This window comes from Anarrhichthys ocellatus, unplaced genomic scaffold (assembly GCF_004355925.1).
Source record: "Anarrhichthys ocellatus isolate YVR2014 unplaced genomic scaffold, GSC_Weel_1.0 scaffold11, whole genome shotgun sequence".
NCBI classification, from domain to species: Eukaryota; Metazoa; Chordata; class Actinopteri; order Perciformes; family Anarhichadidae; genus Anarrhichthys; species Anarrhichthys ocellatus.
Window position 1 is genome coordinate 983587 of NW_022280041.1, and position 18340 is coordinate 1001926.

Genomic DNA, 18340 nt, shown 5'->3' on the forward strand with positions numbered 1-18340 from the left:
GTGTGTGTGTGTGTGTGTGGGTGTGTGTGTGTACTGCATGTCTACATCCTCCAGTGTAACCTGTGAGTTACGACTTCTGGCATGAATATGCAAACTGTTCAAGCAACGAGGGGAAACAAATTGAGCCTTTCCTTCTGGGATACTGAGCTTCCTGCTGTTCAGATATTTCCGAGCATCTGTTTTCTTTTTCCATCCTTCATTAAGTGGTTGTTTTTTTCATGACTTAAAGATTAGATGTTTCGAAAGTCTTCATTCAGAAATGTTCCTAACTGTGAGTCTCTTGAGGAGGAAGATGAGATTTTGCGTCGCTTTCCTTCTCTTGCAGAATAAAATGGAAAGCGAGTGCAGACAGAGTGATTGGTGTGACAGTCGAGTTCCTAACACCACAAACCAGCACCCGGGGACAGCCAATGGTTTCCTTCATGATTCATGTTTTGTTGCTGCTGTTTACATTCCTCCTGATGCAATTTTAAAAGATGCACTACTTCATTTTTCTTGTGCAGCAAACGGGCGACAACTGCACTTCGTCGTGCAACCGTTTGTGTTGCGTGATGATAAATCATCCTTGAATCCTTCAATGTGATCCGATTACAAATGTAGCTGATCATTTACAAAGAGGGCTTTAGTCCTAAAATACAGGCAACTGGTAGAAGAGTACATTAAGTATGTTTAACTGCGAAGCAATGATTACAGCAAGTTATTCAAACTATACTGCACTCGAAAGAGAGAAAAATTGACATTTATTTTGCATTTTCCTTTCCGTCTAATTTCCCATGACTCTCACTTCTACATCTGTCACAGGAAGAACCGACTCCCTTGAGAACAACATAAAATGTGTGAATCGTATTTTTGCTCTGAGGCATTAAGAACAAAGTCAGCGACGTTGTTTTCTTTCACAACAATAAAGCGATGACAGCACTGACATCAAATAACCCACATACGTTATTTGCATGTTATACTGTGTCTTTTCAATCACACTGATTCAAAACGCTGATTCATGTCCAGTACAATCTTATCTTGGGTGTTAATCTATCAGTTTTAGATCATTTGTCACAGAACTTTCATGTTGAGGTCATAAACTCTTATAAAGGCCAGTAGTGCCCGAGGGTTTCTGGCTACGGCCAACACACAATACCAACAAGCGCCTCAACTCCCCCCCCCCCCTATAATTAACCTCAATCAAACCCTTCTACAGTTTCACTCACCGTCGATTACGTGACCTTTTAAGGCTACAACCAACAATTATTGTCATTATCAGTTATTCTGTCTATGTGATTATTCAATTAATTGTTTTGCACTTAAAATGTCAGAACATGCCAAAAACAAGCTCTTATTTTGTCCGAATAAGAGTCCGTATTTCTAGATGAAATACTTAGAATACAAAAAGGGAATGCCAGACGCTGGAGTTGCACCGGTCTTCAATGTCACACTTGCCCCAGTCAGCCAATTGAATCAAGCAGGAGGCGGGCTTTACTACTTTACCACTTACTTCCTGTTTTGATGCCGGTAGATGTGGTAGGGCTAGCTAGCTAGTTAGCCGATGGGCTGTTAGAAAGAGCTGCTTTGCCATAGCATTTTTTCAGCAACCCATAAAAGGTTCAGGGACGAACCATTGCACCATAGAAGGGTTCTTTGTAGAACCTCTCATAGGAACCTTTGAGAGACGGTTCAGTCTTTAAGTTGGGTTCTCGGTAAAACCTTCTGAAAGAGTTTTTCTATGGGGACGAGCCACAGAACCCTTCATGGTTCTTCAAATTATCACATTTATGTCTAAGAGTGGAGGCTGGATTCCAGTTGTCTATGTTTACACACACCGACTTCATTACAGCAAACTCTACGTCTACGACTTTGATGGTTCAGGATCAGTCAGGTCCAGGCAATGAAACATTCATGAATTCCTTTTGATACCGTAGCAGCGCCGGTCCAAAAACTTCTAAGGCAAGAACTAGGAAATATTATGCCATCTATACTTATTTTGTCCAGAATATTTCATGCAGCACCACCTCAGTAACTTTGTCTCCAAGAAAACATCCCGGAGCCTCAGTTTGTTGAGATGCATACCAATGGAATCTGTTGCACATCCTCACCTTTACAGAGACATAACACAAAGGATAAGCCTTGAACAATACATCCATCACCTCAAAAAAGCTACCGCAACATCAGCAACTTCTGAATACGCCCTTCATCACTTCTTCCTAAAGTTCACGTGTACTTTTCAAATAACCAAGAAGAGAATGGATTTCACCTTCTTAATAATCTAAATTAGAGAGTGAAAGTCATCCTCAATAAAGTACCCATTACTCCAAATGTGACCTCACACTTTTCTTTCACGTCCTACCTGTAACGTCGAGCGGTAAGAAGTGACCCGGTGTTCGCCTCCCGAGCTGCCAGCGCGGTTTGTCTGCGACAGGCGGTCCGGTGGTTGCAGAGGTGGCCGTGCTGCTGCTGTTGTTGCTGCTCCAACCCAGCGGGGGGCGATCCGACCCGCAGGGCGACGGGGTCAGGGAGGGGGAGGGGTTGGTCGCGGACCTCAGTCCAAACACAGAGGAGGTGGTTTCATCGTCGTAGAGCTGTTTGGACGCCGGCTAGAAGAAGAAGAAAGGGAGCGTGAGACGTGGGGAGGAATCGTTGCTTCAGACAGGCTTAAACCTGCATTAATTGATTCACGTTGGCCCCTTGGGGTCAATGCAATAAGCTGTAAACACAACCTTATAAACAGGATGATGATGTGGAAGCAAACACTCGCCTATTTACTCACCCAGCATTCATTCTGAGAGGTTTTTGGGCACAGGGCACATTTAAGTGCAGTAATCTCTCCCTTTTAGCTCTGCTTTGGTCTCCATCAACATCAGAGGGAAATGTGTGGCTTTTTAGCTGCTAAATGCTCCTTTGACACTGACTCTGAAAGCTGCAGAGTTGGGTGGTAAGATTAAGGGCTATGAATGGCCGATGTGAATGGTTTCAATCTTCTAGAATTATGCTTTAAATCCTTCAAAACACAAATTCACAATTAGTTCTGGTCTGTTTCCTTCTTGGTCCCAAACTGTTTTGTACAACAAATGTGTGATTCCCGGAGGAAAAGAGGACATTGTTGTAGACCCCCGATTTAATTATCTGGTACCGTACTTCAAACTTCCTTCAAAGCTGATGTTTCTGGCTTATTTAGCAAATTAAAGAACAGGGTTTTTGTTCTTTAAATTGGTGTAGAAAAAATTTAATTACAGCAAAATTCAATACAACCGAGTAGACGAGAGAGCCTGATGGAGGTCAACTACTCCTCTACTTCCACAAGAATACAATGTTTAGCTCTCTTTAAGCTGCTTCAATGCCAGTGGGAGGAAGGAAAGCTAAAACAGATAAGAAACGACAATAAACACAGTACGTGTCTCATGATTTACATTCATATAGCCAGGCCATGAAACCCAAACAGCTTCAGAGGGTAAACACTTCACTCTGTAGCCTCTTCGATGAAATACACGTGAGAAAAACCACGTGTATGTACTGTAGGATTTCAGATATCTCGTTGGAATCTGCCAAAGTTCTAATTGAAATTAGCCCAAACAGAGAGAGAGGCATTAACTTAACAGAGCTGTTTAACAGCTTACCCAAAGGAAACGGAGCGCCAGTATGCAGGAAATGTGCGGCCATCTTGCAGTAAAAATCACCGTGGGAGTCCGTCAAGCTGCCGCAACGACACAGTTTGGGGAAAATAAACTAAGAGCTGTTAGCAGCAAAGGCAGAGAAGGAAAGAATAGGAATGGAGAGCGTCTGTTTCATCCTTTGTACTTCTTCACACGTTGCGTTTCAAAGAGCATGAGCTAACTGACTAATGGCACGGATGCCATTCGCTATTCTAATATCTGATCAAGCATGAGAGATATTTCCGTCTGGAAGACACCGAACGATTTGGTATTTGTTGATGGAAAACCTGCTGAGAGTGTGAAAAGGATGATGAATAATTCTGACAAATGTAACAAAAGGGGGCGGGACATATTGTACAATAGTCTTTGATATAAAAAAGGGACGACAACAAAGGCAATGAGGCATTTTGTCACAACATGAGTATTAGCTGCAGCAGTGTTAGTGACACTGAAATTAGTGCTTTAGTGACGGAGGAAGCCAGACTTCCATTCAAAATAACTTTTAAACACAAGAGTGCTTCAGGCCTACAACCAGGAAATGGCTTGTAGTCAATGTTGTTGTTGTTTTAATGGGCTTTTGGTTGGAAACCTGAAATCAGGTCTGTGGTTTAACGGTTTGTTCTACGTTGTTTATATTTAATCTACACCAATATTCTATAAACAACCATTGTTCAGCTTTGTGACGAAGTGTTTACAGCGGATCTAAGAGGCGTTTTAAACACTGTATTTTGTGAAAAAGGGGCAGAAGAGATGGATTTATATCCTCTACTGCGAGGACAAAAGACGTTAAAGGGGTCCACTCCACTCTCCTTTAAAATGAGGTGGGTAACAAACCCCTAAATGCCTGATGTCTGGTTCACTGAGCTGAGAAACCAAAGTGTAGAATACCTTTAGAGAGAAACTGTAGTGCAGGAAATAAAGAGTGGAGGAGAGAAAAGGCCAGAAAGGGCAGAATGAGTGGGACTGAGTGAGTTGAGTGGGAATGTGAAGGCTGCTCTCTCACTGTTCGGGGAGGAAAGTGAGAAAGAATAAGTGAGGTGGACACGTTGTGGTTTCTGTGTGCGTTTACTTGCAAGAAGTGTGATTAGTTTGGAGACTATAAGAGGACGAGAAGTGTGTGTGTTTTTCTTTTGAGTTAAGTCATTTTGTGTGTGTGGCTTCAAAACAATGGTATATGACACTTAAACACGAGTGTGTTTCCTCACCAGACAGATGGCATTTGGTGTGTGAGGGCGCCCTATGATCGAATAAGCATGAGTGCACGTGTGTGTGTGTGTGTGTGTGTGTGTGTGTGTGTGTGTGTTCACCAGGAAGATGAAGTCCGATCTCTTGTTGTTGAGGGAGACGGGCGATCGGCTGAGTGAGGTGGACGCGTCGTCGGAGCTCTGCGAGGACGGATGCCGGAAAGTCTGACCGGTCAGCTTGGTGTCGTACAACTGCTCCTCAAAGTCTGCACACACACACACACACACACACACACACACACACACACAGAAACAAAAGTCAGTTAGCATCAACAACAGTGCACACACAAAAAAACAAAAGTGCACTGACGCACACACCAGATCTCCTTTCTCTCATGGCCGTGAGCAGAGATCCAGTTGGACTCCTGCTCTGCATCACCCCGCTGTTTCCCTCCTGCAACTTCTTAAAGGACTCTTTACGTTTCTTTCTGATCCTCTACTTGTTTTTATCTTAGATTTTCTCTCCTTTCATTCATTCCTTCTCTTCAACTCCATTTTTCCCTTTCCCGTTCCTTCTTTCTCTCACACTTCCTCCCGATATCTGACTGTTTTCTCCCTCTCTGGCAGCTTAGGCTGACTCTCCCTCAGGCCATTGTAAACAGATTCCTAACCCCCACCTCCCCCCTTCTGTCTCCCCCCTGCACACACACACACACACACACACACACACATTCCCCCTCAAACCCCCCTCAGCCAATCCTTTACCCCAAAACACACTCCCAACCCACTCCCCACTCATCCCTAAAGCCCTCTAGCTCACACACACACACACACACACACACACACACACACACACACACACACATCCCGGCATCATCCTGCTGTCAGCTTCAGTGGAACAGCAGCGTCAGTAAGGCACAGAGTTCTGGGTTGAACTTGCTCTCTGGAACAATATGGATTCTTTGCTGGTGGCGTATCATTGCCTAGTGACACTAGTGACACATCTGTGCATATTGTCAAACTGTGATATTAGGAAATGTAGTCATAAGTGGGACTTTTAACGGCAATCAAAGGAGCTCCTATTCAGCATCAATCGACACACATATATATACTGTATATATAATCCCATTTATATGACATTGACGTTGGATTGGTTCCCTGCTAACGGGTCACCATCATTTACGGCACAAAGGAAGTGGGTCAACCATTAGCGCAGCTAAAACAGGAAGAGGATAACACTTTTGTTTCCCCCGGGTGCCATCAGTAGCTATAACCAGTTACCAAAGAGTATGAATGTAAGTTGTTGGTGGTTACGATCCCCAGTAGCAGAAATGGCAGACGGTGGAACAACAACAGTTCTGTGGAAAACCATTTTTGTGCAGAGTTGCCAACTCTTTCCCAGTGAAAGCAGCACGAGCTCCAAAAGTCAAAGACTGTGATCTGATCTGAGCGACATTCAGATGGACGATATGATGTATCATCATATATTTCTTGCTTTTCCCTGATGGTCTGAATAAGTCGCTAAATGTGCCGCTAGCAGGAAAACGGAAAACAGAAGTCGCTCCAGTTGTCTTTACGAAATACATATTGGTATTGAGAATCGAGTAAATGTATTTACTCAAATACAAATCAATTTCTCATAAATGTCCAATTCGAAAAGGTAAGGAACATTTGAGGACTTAGCACAGGAGCTACAAAGCTAAACCATGAATGAATGCTAATGTTGCTCTCGATCTGCTAAAAGAGTAAAAACTGACAGTTTGTCAAAACAACTTTTTACAGTGACAATTTGTCAATGTTCAAACTTATTCTGCTGCCTCAAAGAAGCCAAAAATCATCAATTAATGCTGCTTTAAATGCAGTTCTATTACAAAATGGAAAGCAGTTTGGAACATCCTGCGTTCTCAGTCGTATTGATCACTGTGTGCTTAAAGAGACCTGCTGAACTACCTTCCTGCAGCATCCATATGGCAAAGCACACTTTACAGGGTGAATACATCTGTTGTATAAGCCTCAAGACTTCACGCCTGCTAAGCACATTCAAAAAAGTCCGTAGTCTACAGAACGGAAAAAGTTTGTCAGGTGTCAGATTCGAGCGAGCGAAGGCAACGTGGGAGTGTTTTGGAGTCATGAAGAGAAATTAATAAACAGCAGCAGCACCACAAAAACACCAGAAGATAATGATGAGTTTCTTTGGATGCGGGCGGGCGGGTCCACCCACCCACAGATTCTGTGCACTTTTCTTTTTAATGGCTTTTGGGATCATTGTTGTTGACATCTCCCCTCCGCTCAACTAAAAAGTGCCGGCAGCGGGAAAACATCTACAAGAGCTCGCCCGTTCTGTTGTGTAATTACGCCTCTAAACTTCAGAGGAAACACGGGGCAGCTTCTGCTGCACACACACACACGCCTTCACAACCTTCAGCGGGGATTCTAAGACGACGAAACAGACTGTCAGTCGTCATTTTCAGCTTTTTGAAGGTTATTCAGTCGAGCTTTAAAAACTGGAACAAAAAGGTTTTCACAAAACGAGGATTTTTGCCTTTAAACACACGTAATATATGTTTTTAGAGCTTTTATACAGAACATTGTGCAGAGAAAAAGTGTCATAATCTTTCATTTTGGCAACAGGGATGATTTTTCTGAGGTTTTGCATCAATGCATCAATCAATCGCGTTGTGCAGGACGGGTTGAGCTTCATATAAACTTTATTCCAATCTTGACAAAGGCAGCGCAGAGACGATCCACTCCTTTCCCCTCTTACCTTTCACAATAAAAGCCTTAGACATATAACATTCACAGGCGATTCTTCTGCGTTTTAGTGTCGTTCATTCCTCTCTCCTCCCTTTATCTAAAGGCCTTCATGCTGCTCCTGGTTCTGCGTCCCAATAGAGGGACACTGACAACAATTTTCCACCATATGTTCACAGTTAGGTTTTATTCTCTTCTGGTTTTTGTAGCAAATACAAAAAGCAAGTGAGAGAAAACGAGAAACAGAAGAAGAAGACGTGATTCAGAAACGAGCTGCTTGGGTGGTCGAGACGCAGCAGAAGCTCCGATGGTTTGGAATCAAGTTCCTTTAAATGTAAGTTTTTTGGGAACATGCACGCCAACAAGACGCAGGATGTGACCAGGATCTGACCAAGACACAGGCCTCCTTTCAGCTCACCAACTTAATCTGGTTGGAAATAAATGCCCCCACGTGGAGAAAGAATCAAAAAACAAGGCATTAATCCCAATAAGCCTCATGCAAGCTCCTGCTAACTCACAAACAGACATGACTCATACGGTATTAGCCGCTGTGATGTGCTGCAGCTGCAGTGCACAGTAAGCACTTCATATTTTTAAATGCTGTGCTGCTTTCTAATAGACAGTCTTTTGAGTAACAACTACAGACTATATATAAGAAGTAGATGTAGTCATCGTGACGTCACCTATTGGTTTTTGGACTACCGTTTTGAAGCCTGGAGTTCGGCATTTTGGCCGTTGCCATCTTGGATTTTGGACATAATGGACCATAATGTACTAAATGAACATCATGCTGTATTGAAGAAGACTTGAAACTAGAGATTGAGACCATAAACTCATGTTTACAATGTTTACTGAGGTAATAAATCAAGAGAGAAGTAGAGTCATTTTCTCATAGACTTCTATACAACCAGAGGAGTCGCCTCCTGCTGGACATTAGAGAGAATGCAAGTTTAAGGCACTTCAGCATTGGCTTCACTTTACAGAACCGGTGTATGCCTAACTACTGAAATAGCTTCATTAATGGTTAATGAATCATTTACAAATGCTTTATATTCCACTATAACCATTAATAACAACTTTTGTGTTGTCAAATTGTAGGAAAAAAAATAATTTTCCATTGGAACACTGTCTTTTTAGCTCTTGATGGATTATTATACGAACCCTGTAATGACCTTTTCGCATTTTAACTAGAGATGATATATTAACTTTAAATGAATGCCTTTATTAACATGCAGAATGTACGGTTGTTGCATCAGTTGTCTCTCTTTGAAACCAAACTATTCTGTTTGCAATTAAAGTTTGGACATAAATATTCATATTGAGGTGATAAACTGAGAACCTTTTCTTCACTGTGCATTTGCCAATTCCTCAGGAAGCTCTGAGACGTTTCTAGACCTTGCTTTAAGACAACACGTCCCTGGCTATTTGTATTCATAGAAGCATATTACACACCCGGTGCTCATGATCGAGAACTGTCTATTTTGCAGTGTTAAAAATAATTGAGCCTCGCTGCTGGCATGCAAAAACAGCAGGATCAGCCGCTTGGTGAGCAGAGAGCAGAAGCCAAAACTCATCTCATTCAGACTGCAGCGACCCAAAGAAGCGAGGCGTCAGCAAGTCCGAAGACACGGGGGGGGGGGGGGGGAACAGACTGATAGAGAAGAGGAAGAAAGGTACTTGGTAAGACTCAGGAAAAGATTGTGGTTTCGGTAAAAATAAGCATGTTTGCTACGCGACAAATCTCAAGTACAACAGGTCAACGTTGACTTGGTTTCACACGGGACACAAACAACGATCTCCTGAGGGAAAGTCCTGTGTTTGTCAAAACCTCCGCCCACCCTCCCTATGTGGACCTACTCAGTGTAATGTCATCATTTGCTGTGATCGTCTAATAAAGATGGATTTACATTGGAGCTAGATGAAAGCCTAAAGGGGGCCTCGGGCTTCGATATCAGACGCCAAGGGCCACTGACCAAGCGTTGCTATTTTTCAAGATGGAAGTGAGAAGAGGTCGTCATAAAAGAGATGCAGAAGAAGAGGAAATAAGAATAATGATGAAGAAAGGGTATGAAATAAGAGAAAAACAGTAATCAAGGAGCTAAATTGGTGCAGATGCGAGAGAAGAGGGAGAAGGTGAAAAGGGGACAAACTTCAAAGAGTTTGAGAATTTTAAAGAAAAAAGACACAAATGAGAAATGAAACAGACAATAAGAAGAAGAAGAAGAAGAAGAAGAAGAAGGATTACAGTAAGAAGAAGCAGAGAACAATTAGGAAAAGGCAGCAGAAGAAGAAGAAGTGTGGAGCGGTATAAAGACGAGGCAGTTGAGGAAGAAATATTGGAGAAAAGCAGCAGAAGGATCCGAAAAAAAAGGTTAAGATGAGAAAGTGGGTGTTTAAAAAGAAGAGCGTGGAAGAGGAGGAAGGGAATTCACACAACATAACGCCCAATCTGTCGAAAACTAGCAGCACTAACAGGGTAGGAGATGTTTGATCTGGACCAAAAGTTGGGTGATGAAAAGATCGGGAAAAATGGATCCAACATGTTTTGGATCAATCTCACATCAACATGTTTTGAAACTTATTTTCTTTCTTGTTTTCAGCGCTTACAATCGATTTCCATCATGTTCTGTCGCACAACATAAGGAACGCACCAGGCGTCTCAATTCAACATGGGTTTGCCTGCTTGTGTGTCAATCAATCAATGTGTCGTCGTCAAGGATATTGCGAAAAATCTGAGTCTTAAATTTACTCCCTTCTTCGCAAAGTATCCCGCAACGAAAAGTCTGCATTCTGCAAACACTGCAGAAATACATTTCTGGTTGCACATGGTGGAAATACTTTAAGACGGCAAGATAACAACATAAAAGGAAAAGTTAAAGGACAATATGCAATCAAAAGGTTAAACCACAACCTAGGAACCCCAAAGTGCTCAGTTGCTAATCTGTCCCAAAAGAAAGCAAATCATTTAATGAATATTAATAAATCCACTGTGATAAACAAACCTCTTACGGTACAAATCATCAGAAATCAATACCCAATACCAGAAGTACTAAAGCACAATTTCGAGGTACTTCTACTTTAAATGAATGTTTCCATTTCTACTACATGTTGTTGGAAAACTACATAAATTATTATGCTGAGTGAGCTTTTACATACAAAACATATAATAAAAAAATATCTTTAAATAATATGATTAAAATAACCAAAATGGTCAAATTTGCTCTGTTTTTTAACAGCTACAAAGTTGAACATGCTGCTTAAACAGTCACGCATCAGTACAATGCTGCTCATGGAGTACCTTTATTTTGATACTATGAGTGCATTCTGCTGACAACACTCCCTTACTTCTACTTCAGTTAGAGTTTTTACACTCTGGTATTGCAACTTTTACTCACATCGAGGGTCTGGATTCTTCCTCCACCACTGCCGAGTTATTTACTCAGCCTCCTGCAGAATCAGCTCGTAAAGAACTAAACTTGTTTCTCAAGTAGAAAGTGTGAAAACGCGCCGTGGAACCGGCTGGAGTTTGAGTCCTGAAAAGCAGCAGCTAGTAAAGCGGACGGCGAGGGGAAGGTAAACAGTCGTAGATCCACGCTTCAGAGAGCAGCCATGGCTCCACAAAGTGCATGACTGCAGGGCACTGTGGTGGGAAAATGAGGGGGGGGGGGCGAGAGGAGGGATGCTATTGGGGGAGCGGGGTGTAAAGGTATGCCGGTCACTCCCACTAATGCACACACACACACCCACACACACACACACACAAACACAGCATTAAGTACGACCTACCCCCGCCCCCTTTTCCTCTGTCCAGACAAGCAGGCCAGGCACTCATGCATCACTACCCTGTATATTGTGTGTGTTTGTGTGTAGGTGTTCATGTGTGTCTCTAATTTCGGTGCTTGTGTGAATTGTGCTGTGAGTGCACAAATGTGTGTGTGTGTGTGTCTGTGTGCGCTCGTGTTTGTGCCCCGGAATGCGCTCACATATCAACATGTGTGTGAATAAACTTTAAAATGTAATTTAACAACTTTCTACGTACAAAAATCTGCATATTTGTGTGTTTGTGTGGGTGTGTGTGTGTGTTTGTGTGTACAGTGCACCCATTCACAGATAAACCCAACCATTCTTGACAATATGCGCCCCGGTCATGTCAAATTTGGGTCACCCTTTCTTCTCCCTTCCATGAAGACGAAAGGGGGGAAGACAGAAAATGAACAACACCCCTCTTTCACCGCTTGTTTGTCTGTGTACACTACGTGCACGCCGCCACGGACGCACGTGTGTGTGTTGGAGCGCATGTCACGTCTTCGTCCTTCATGATTTAACACACACAATTGATCAATCCATTACAGGGGGAAAGAGGGGGGGCTGGTGTTTGTTAGGATGTGTGTACCATGAGAGCGGATGCTTGTGACCTAGAAGGACAGATTAGGTCGGTTAGTGGCCTAGTTTAAGTTGGTCACGAGAAACCGCAAGAAGGCTTTCTGCTACAAGTACGGGGCACAAATTTCAGCTCTTATTCTTGTTAATTTTCGCACATTTGCAGATGACTACCTGTTGTTTGTATAGTAGATTGCAGAGAGCAAAGAAAGTTTCTTCGGGGGGAGATCGCTCCTGTTGTGTGTTCTTTGCTTCAAACTACAGATGATCAGCTGAAATTGTGTTTTTGATTCTTAAAAGTGAACCTAAGACAGGTTGCAACCAGCATTCTTAATCTATAATTAGCTGCCCGATTCAGAGATTTTTGCAGCGGTGATTGAAGTCTGTCATCTCACCTGTTTTTACATTCAGAGTTTGAGGAACTGCAGACATCTCTTAGAAACAACAAAACCTGGCTTCTTGAGATCAATCCCTAATCGGATTAGATCAATTATGTTTTTGTTTTTTTTATCCAGTTATTGCTTCCTGTCTCATCCTCGTTCAGACTTTTGTATTGGAAAAAGTCCTGTTTAGTTTTGATCCTATTACTTTTACGAGCAATGCTATTTCAGTTATTGGCCTTGCCACAGTCTCCATCACCCGTACTGATCTAGCTCCAGTTTCAGAGAACAGCTCTAGCTGATTTTTGGAATTCATTTTGAGGAAATAGTAAGGCATCATGACCCCTGTGTTGAAATTCCCTGTTGCGTTATAATTTAATTTAAAGAAACTAGAAATGTGCACCACAACCAGGCGGCAACAATGGACGCAATGCCAACGGTACACATAAAAATGGCCGCCGCTCTGACCATCCTGCTTCGGTGTTTTGATGATCTGTTCTACTCCGAGTCTACTTGGTCTGACCCCAAACCTCTAACCCGATCCAAAGCGTCGTCACTAACCATTTGAGGTTTTGCTTGGTAGGTTTAGATTCAGATGTACCCGGATCATAGCATCTAGGTATCACACTTCAGCCTGTGTTTGAAAACCTTCTCTAAAAGAGCCCTATGGTAAGAGACAAGACAGACGAGATTGTCTCAAGCGATTCACAGCAATGTCACTCAAACCTAAAGCTCTGCAGAGAGACAATCGGGCATAGAGAGAGAGAGACTGATAGATAAACAGACTTATTACCTGAAGAGAAGGATAAGCAATAGTTTGTGGTTCACAAACAGACTATAAAGGTCATTCTGTAATAAAAGTTCAAACAATCCATAAATCCTTCAAAAAAGGCTCCCCTCGCTGTTTGAGCTCTCTCTTCATGAGACAATTTTGTCCAAAAATGCTAAACGCCTGCTTAAATGAAACGCCGTGTTAACAAACCATTTGCATAAAATAATTGTAAAAGGCCTTTAGACTCGACACGCTCAGTATTTGTCATGTAGAGTCAGCGGGGTGTACTCCATTTAAATCAACTAGTGCAGTGGCCTCCAGTGTTGCTGGAACCGCTCATCCAAACAACTTCACACTGGACACAGCATGTATTTGGGTCCTCAGCAAGACACACGCCAAGTGTGAAGTCGATCGGACGAACGGCTGTCGAGAAAATCGAAGGACAAACACACATAGACCATCCATCCGTCCATTTTAGTTTGATACATTGAGATGAAATAAAACAAAACACAGTATTTGTAAAAGCTAAATCAAAACATATGCACTGCTTGAAAAACCTGACGCTCAGATTATATAAATATATTAAAAAAGAAACATTTCAAATATTGACAATTAATCAACAGTAAATCATTTATTAAAGTTGACGTCTCTTTCTCAAAATGGTGACATGTTATACAGGAACTAAATCTTCCCTGTGAGATTATAGAATGGAAACGACGCTGACACATTCTCCTGACTCAGCACATTCTCCACCTGATCGATGCTGCTGCTGTTCTGTAATGTATATCGATCACAGCAGAACCTCATCGGCTCTGCGGATAGAACAGCTTAGACCTTCCGCTGAAACAATTAAAGGGCCACTGTGACATCTTTTAAAGTCAAGTCAGTGCGGACGGGGGAAAGTCTATTGGACTGTTTGCATTGACTCGGAGCTCCTCTGACACACATAAAGAGTTACTGTGACATTTTAAAGTTCAGCCGGATACATCACCTCACATTGTCCACTGTGAGGGAAAGGTCACAGCACTTTAAATATTTGGGCGAGTGCTGTCGCAGAAGATAAGATATGGTGAGATGGACCGAAGCACACTGATCCGCACAAAGAGAGGAGGAAAGAAAAGGTAATAAAGGGTGCAAACACAATTACAAAGTGAAGAGTATTTATTGTGCTGCTGCTGATGCATGTGCTGCAGTCTAATCCTGGCCTTGAGTTTTAAATAAAAATGAGAGCAGACGACAGCTAGCTCTTATCTAGCTCTAAGCACCGATGATACCGCTGACCTCCACTGGGAAAAAATATATTCCAGCCCGAAGTGTGACACAGCTTTGATAGGAGTGTGTGTTAAAGCCAGTATCACAGTACCTACAGCTTATGGTATATGGCCCGAAGTATGCAGGAATGTTTGCGTACTCTTTGTTGTCATAGTTTTTGCCTATTAATACAACAGCATATAATGGTATAAATCCACAGAACTCTACAACACAATACATCATTTGTACCTGCTCTTTAGACGATATGGTAGTGCTTTCACTGTTAAAAACATCGGTTTTTCTGATGTGAGCACGCTGTTCCAACATCTCAGAAAGCCTTCAGAGAAGAGTGATGCTTGTTATTAGGGATTGTCACGATTCGATGTCAAAGATAAGTATTGGGGCTATTTTTAACTGATCAGTATCGGCTGTATTGAGCTATTGAGCCCGATCCGATCCTTTGTTTTACGTCAGCTCTGAAACAGGTGTTTTGCACGACAACGCCAACTCTCCAACTCTCCAACTCTCCAACTCCCCAACTCTCCAACTCTCCAACTCCCCAACTCTCCAACTCCCCAACTCCCCAACTCTCCAACTCTCCAACTCCCCAACTCCCCAACTCCCCAACTCTCCAACTCCCCAACTCTCCAACTCCCCAACTCCCCAACTCTCCAACTCTCCAACTCCCCAACTCTCCAACGCCACATCAAGCTTGTGGCTTTTCTGTAATGGATAACACAACATTCACACATCAGTATCTCGGGCCCTCTGGCTACTGTGTGACCAGCATCGGACGACACTTTTTGATGACAGTTAAGAGCTGTTGGCCGACGCCGAGAGTGTTAATCTCAGCTAGTTCTTTCTGCTCATTTATTCAACGGGTATCCCCAGCGAAAAAATTGTATTAGACAGATTGAGATATTCCTATAACACGGTAGCACTCTTGGCCGAATTGCATTATGAAACCTGAGTAAGTATCGTGAAGTTTACCAAACAACATCCCAAATGTAATGAAAAACCTTGTAATACTAAATGTGCAACGCAAACAATACCTGCATCACTGCAGTTTACTAACAGTGTCGATTTCTGGATATGGACGCAGGTTCAAAGTGTCCTTTGAATTAGTGGTGGATTCTTTTTACACAACGCTTCAGAGAAGGAACAGTAGTGATCAAAAGACCATCCTGTCCTTCATCTTCCCAGCGACTCGCCTCTAATCCTACAAACTGCTGCTTGCACAACTATTCTGTCCGCCTTCTGATCGGCGAACGGGAAACAAAATCAAATTTAAACTGCTCCGACGTTAACTCTCCAACCTGGAAATAGCAGGAAGCGCTGCACTAAACGGTGCAGATGAATGTGCACGACAGTCCATTCGTCTCAATTTGTTAACAGCACGGATGCGTCAGTGAGGTCTTTAATCCAATTTTGACTACTCGTCATCAGTAGAAGTCAGGTGCTGCCTAACCACCGCAGTACTATTGGGTTCTGTGTTTGTGTGCACTTGGTTTGAACAATAAAATCCGCGGTTGATTTAAAGGTTTGCACGTACATACGTTACCTGGCAGCTTATATAATGTGATGATCGGTGTTTAATTTTTATTAGAAGACATTAAATAGCATTGCTTCTAATATTTATTGTGAATTATATCAAAGGGTAATTCACATATCAGAACAATACATTGCTATAAATCATTAAAAAACACACATTCATTACAGAGCTTAACCAATATAATGGCAAAGATTATATACAACTCAAGGCCGGCTGTAACTGCTTATGTCGTCGGTTTAATGCTAATGTCGGAGGAACACACTCCAAAATAACAAGACTCTACTTAATCAGCAGAAACACAAATGCTGCGTCGAGTTAAACTCGTCATACACGTCCTGCGAATGTGTGTGCGTTTGTTCAAACGCAGTTACCTGCACTAAAGAGAATGTCAGTGAAATGTCGAGTGCTGAGGAGGCGGTCGAGGATGAATATTTGAGCGTCGCTTAATGGATCGTTGTACGTGCAAATATCCGGTCTGGTCGGTTAATGGATGGCACAAGCTAAACTTTAAATACAAAAGTTCACTGAAAGAATCATTTCAATATATTTTTTTGCTGTTGATTAATGGATCGCAGAAAAAAACATACACGATGCAAATCTGTCTGCTGTAAAGCTTTCATAAGTATGCAGGGCCGAGTGCAGAGAAGTGACAAATCTTCCTTTTATCAACCTGTTTAAAATACAATATATCTGCCGTAAGTGGAGTACAATACTGAGCTTTAAATATATAATATATGACTACAAAAGAGCAGCATATGAATATTTTAGCATGGCAACCAAAAAAACTCGAGCTTCAGTTGCAGACTGTTAATGGGGACGGAAAACACAAACATGTTAATGTTATTTAAAAGTAGAAAAATGTAAAAGTATTGGGACAAAACTACTCAATTCAAGTAGGGTCATCTTCTCATAGACTTCTATACAATCAGAGGAGTCGCCCCCTGGTGGACATTAGAGGGAATGCAGTTTTGAGACACTTGCATGTAGCCTGCTTTTGCTTTGCAACAGTTTCATAGACACGTAGGCTATAATGCAGAACATAATGAAGTGCAAAGACATTGTTCTTGGGCTTTAGATTACGTGTAAGCAATAATTTGTGGTCGTTCCTTTTAATATTTCAATGTTAAACTGCCTTCTGATCCTGAATCTAATTGGGATTATAGTCATGCTAGTGTCTAACAACGGAAATACAACAACACGTCTGCCACAGTACCTTTTGGAGAAAATACTCCAGCAGACGGTGATAGAAGCTGCAGAAAGCTGGTCTCTTAACTGAGCTGAATTATGGAAATGAGTCTTCATCCTGTTAAGAGGAGGCCATGTGAAATAAGGAGACATCCTGTCCAACAGTTTGTGTCCAGGAGCAGAATTGAATATAGCACAGCGCGCAGAAAATGTGATTAAAACTGTATTTTTGGGGGGAGTCCTCCCACCGGTTTTCCAAAAGCAAACTGTGAGGTTTGAGCAGGGGCCCATTTCACCAGAGCTGTGACATGCAAGCTGCGACTGTCAACATGTCCACTCATTCATTTTGACTTGTTTCACCTGTCGAACCAAACAGCGCTCTAATGACCCGTGCCTGAGTTAGCAGGAGCCCTGAGGAACCACATGTACCTAATGAATGCTCTAAAAAAGGGACAATCGTCTGTGAAACACGAGGCTTCCACCAGGTTTGTAACGTGCATCTTAGCTTTGCTCACAAATCAATAATGAGAAACAGGCCCCAAGTTCACAAAGCAGACAGGCACTGACTCACAATGTCTAATATTCATAACCTAATTTGCATAATTTGTTCAAAATGATTGTTTCATGTTGTTTACATATTTGAGTCACGGGTGTGTACAGAATGGGTTTTAAACCTCAGTTCATTACTCACATTTAGATGATTATTTTTTGTATTACAAGTTTTCTGAAATGGTATGTTTAAATATGTTAATGAGGCATTATCTAATGGTGACTTTTGGTGAATTTAGGATAAACGCAAAAACGTTGACTGAAGTGCTGCTGAACACAGAGCAGAGAGGAGAGGAAAGGAGAGGAGAGGAGAGGAGAGGAGAGGAGAGAAGAGGAGAGAAGAGGGGAGGAGAGAAGAGGGGAGGAGAGAGGAGAGGAGAGGAGAGGAGAGGAGAGAGGAGAGGAGAGGAGTGGCTGGAAGTAGAGGTTGTAAAATTGTCAACAGTTCAATATATTTATATATAAAACGTAGACTCTCCATTTATTTTCCCACTTTGGTAACACTTGTGGGCACTTGGAGAAATGTTGGATATAAATATTCCATTGTTTTCCAATTTATGTAAAATAAATTATCAAAGAAATTCAACATTCGTTTTTATGATTTATGTTATTATAACTGTGTTATTCTTCACAAAAGACATCTTAGAGTTCCCTCTACTTCTAGTCATGATTGTGATGTTTCCACTTTATCATTG

At 42.1% G+C, this 18340-nt stretch overlaps 1 protein-coding gene across 3 annotated transcripts in view; it reads right to left on the reverse strand.

Annotated features, from left to right (window-relative positions):
• nhsl2 (NHS-like 2) overlaps window positions 1-18340 on the reverse strand; it is a 99047-nt gene that overhangs the window by 16972 nt on the left and 63735 nt on the right. For all 3 annotated transcript variants that reach the window (XM_031851214.1, XM_031851216.1, XM_031851217.1), the window contains exons 3-4: window positions 4949-5091; window positions 2339-2585 (exon numbers count right to left, since the gene is read on the reverse strand). In XM_031851214.1, the coding sequence (XP_031707074.1) occupies window positions 2339-2585; window positions 4949-5091 (390 nt within the window). The remainder of the gene's footprint in view (window positions 1-2338; window positions 2586-4948; window positions 5092-18340) is intronic.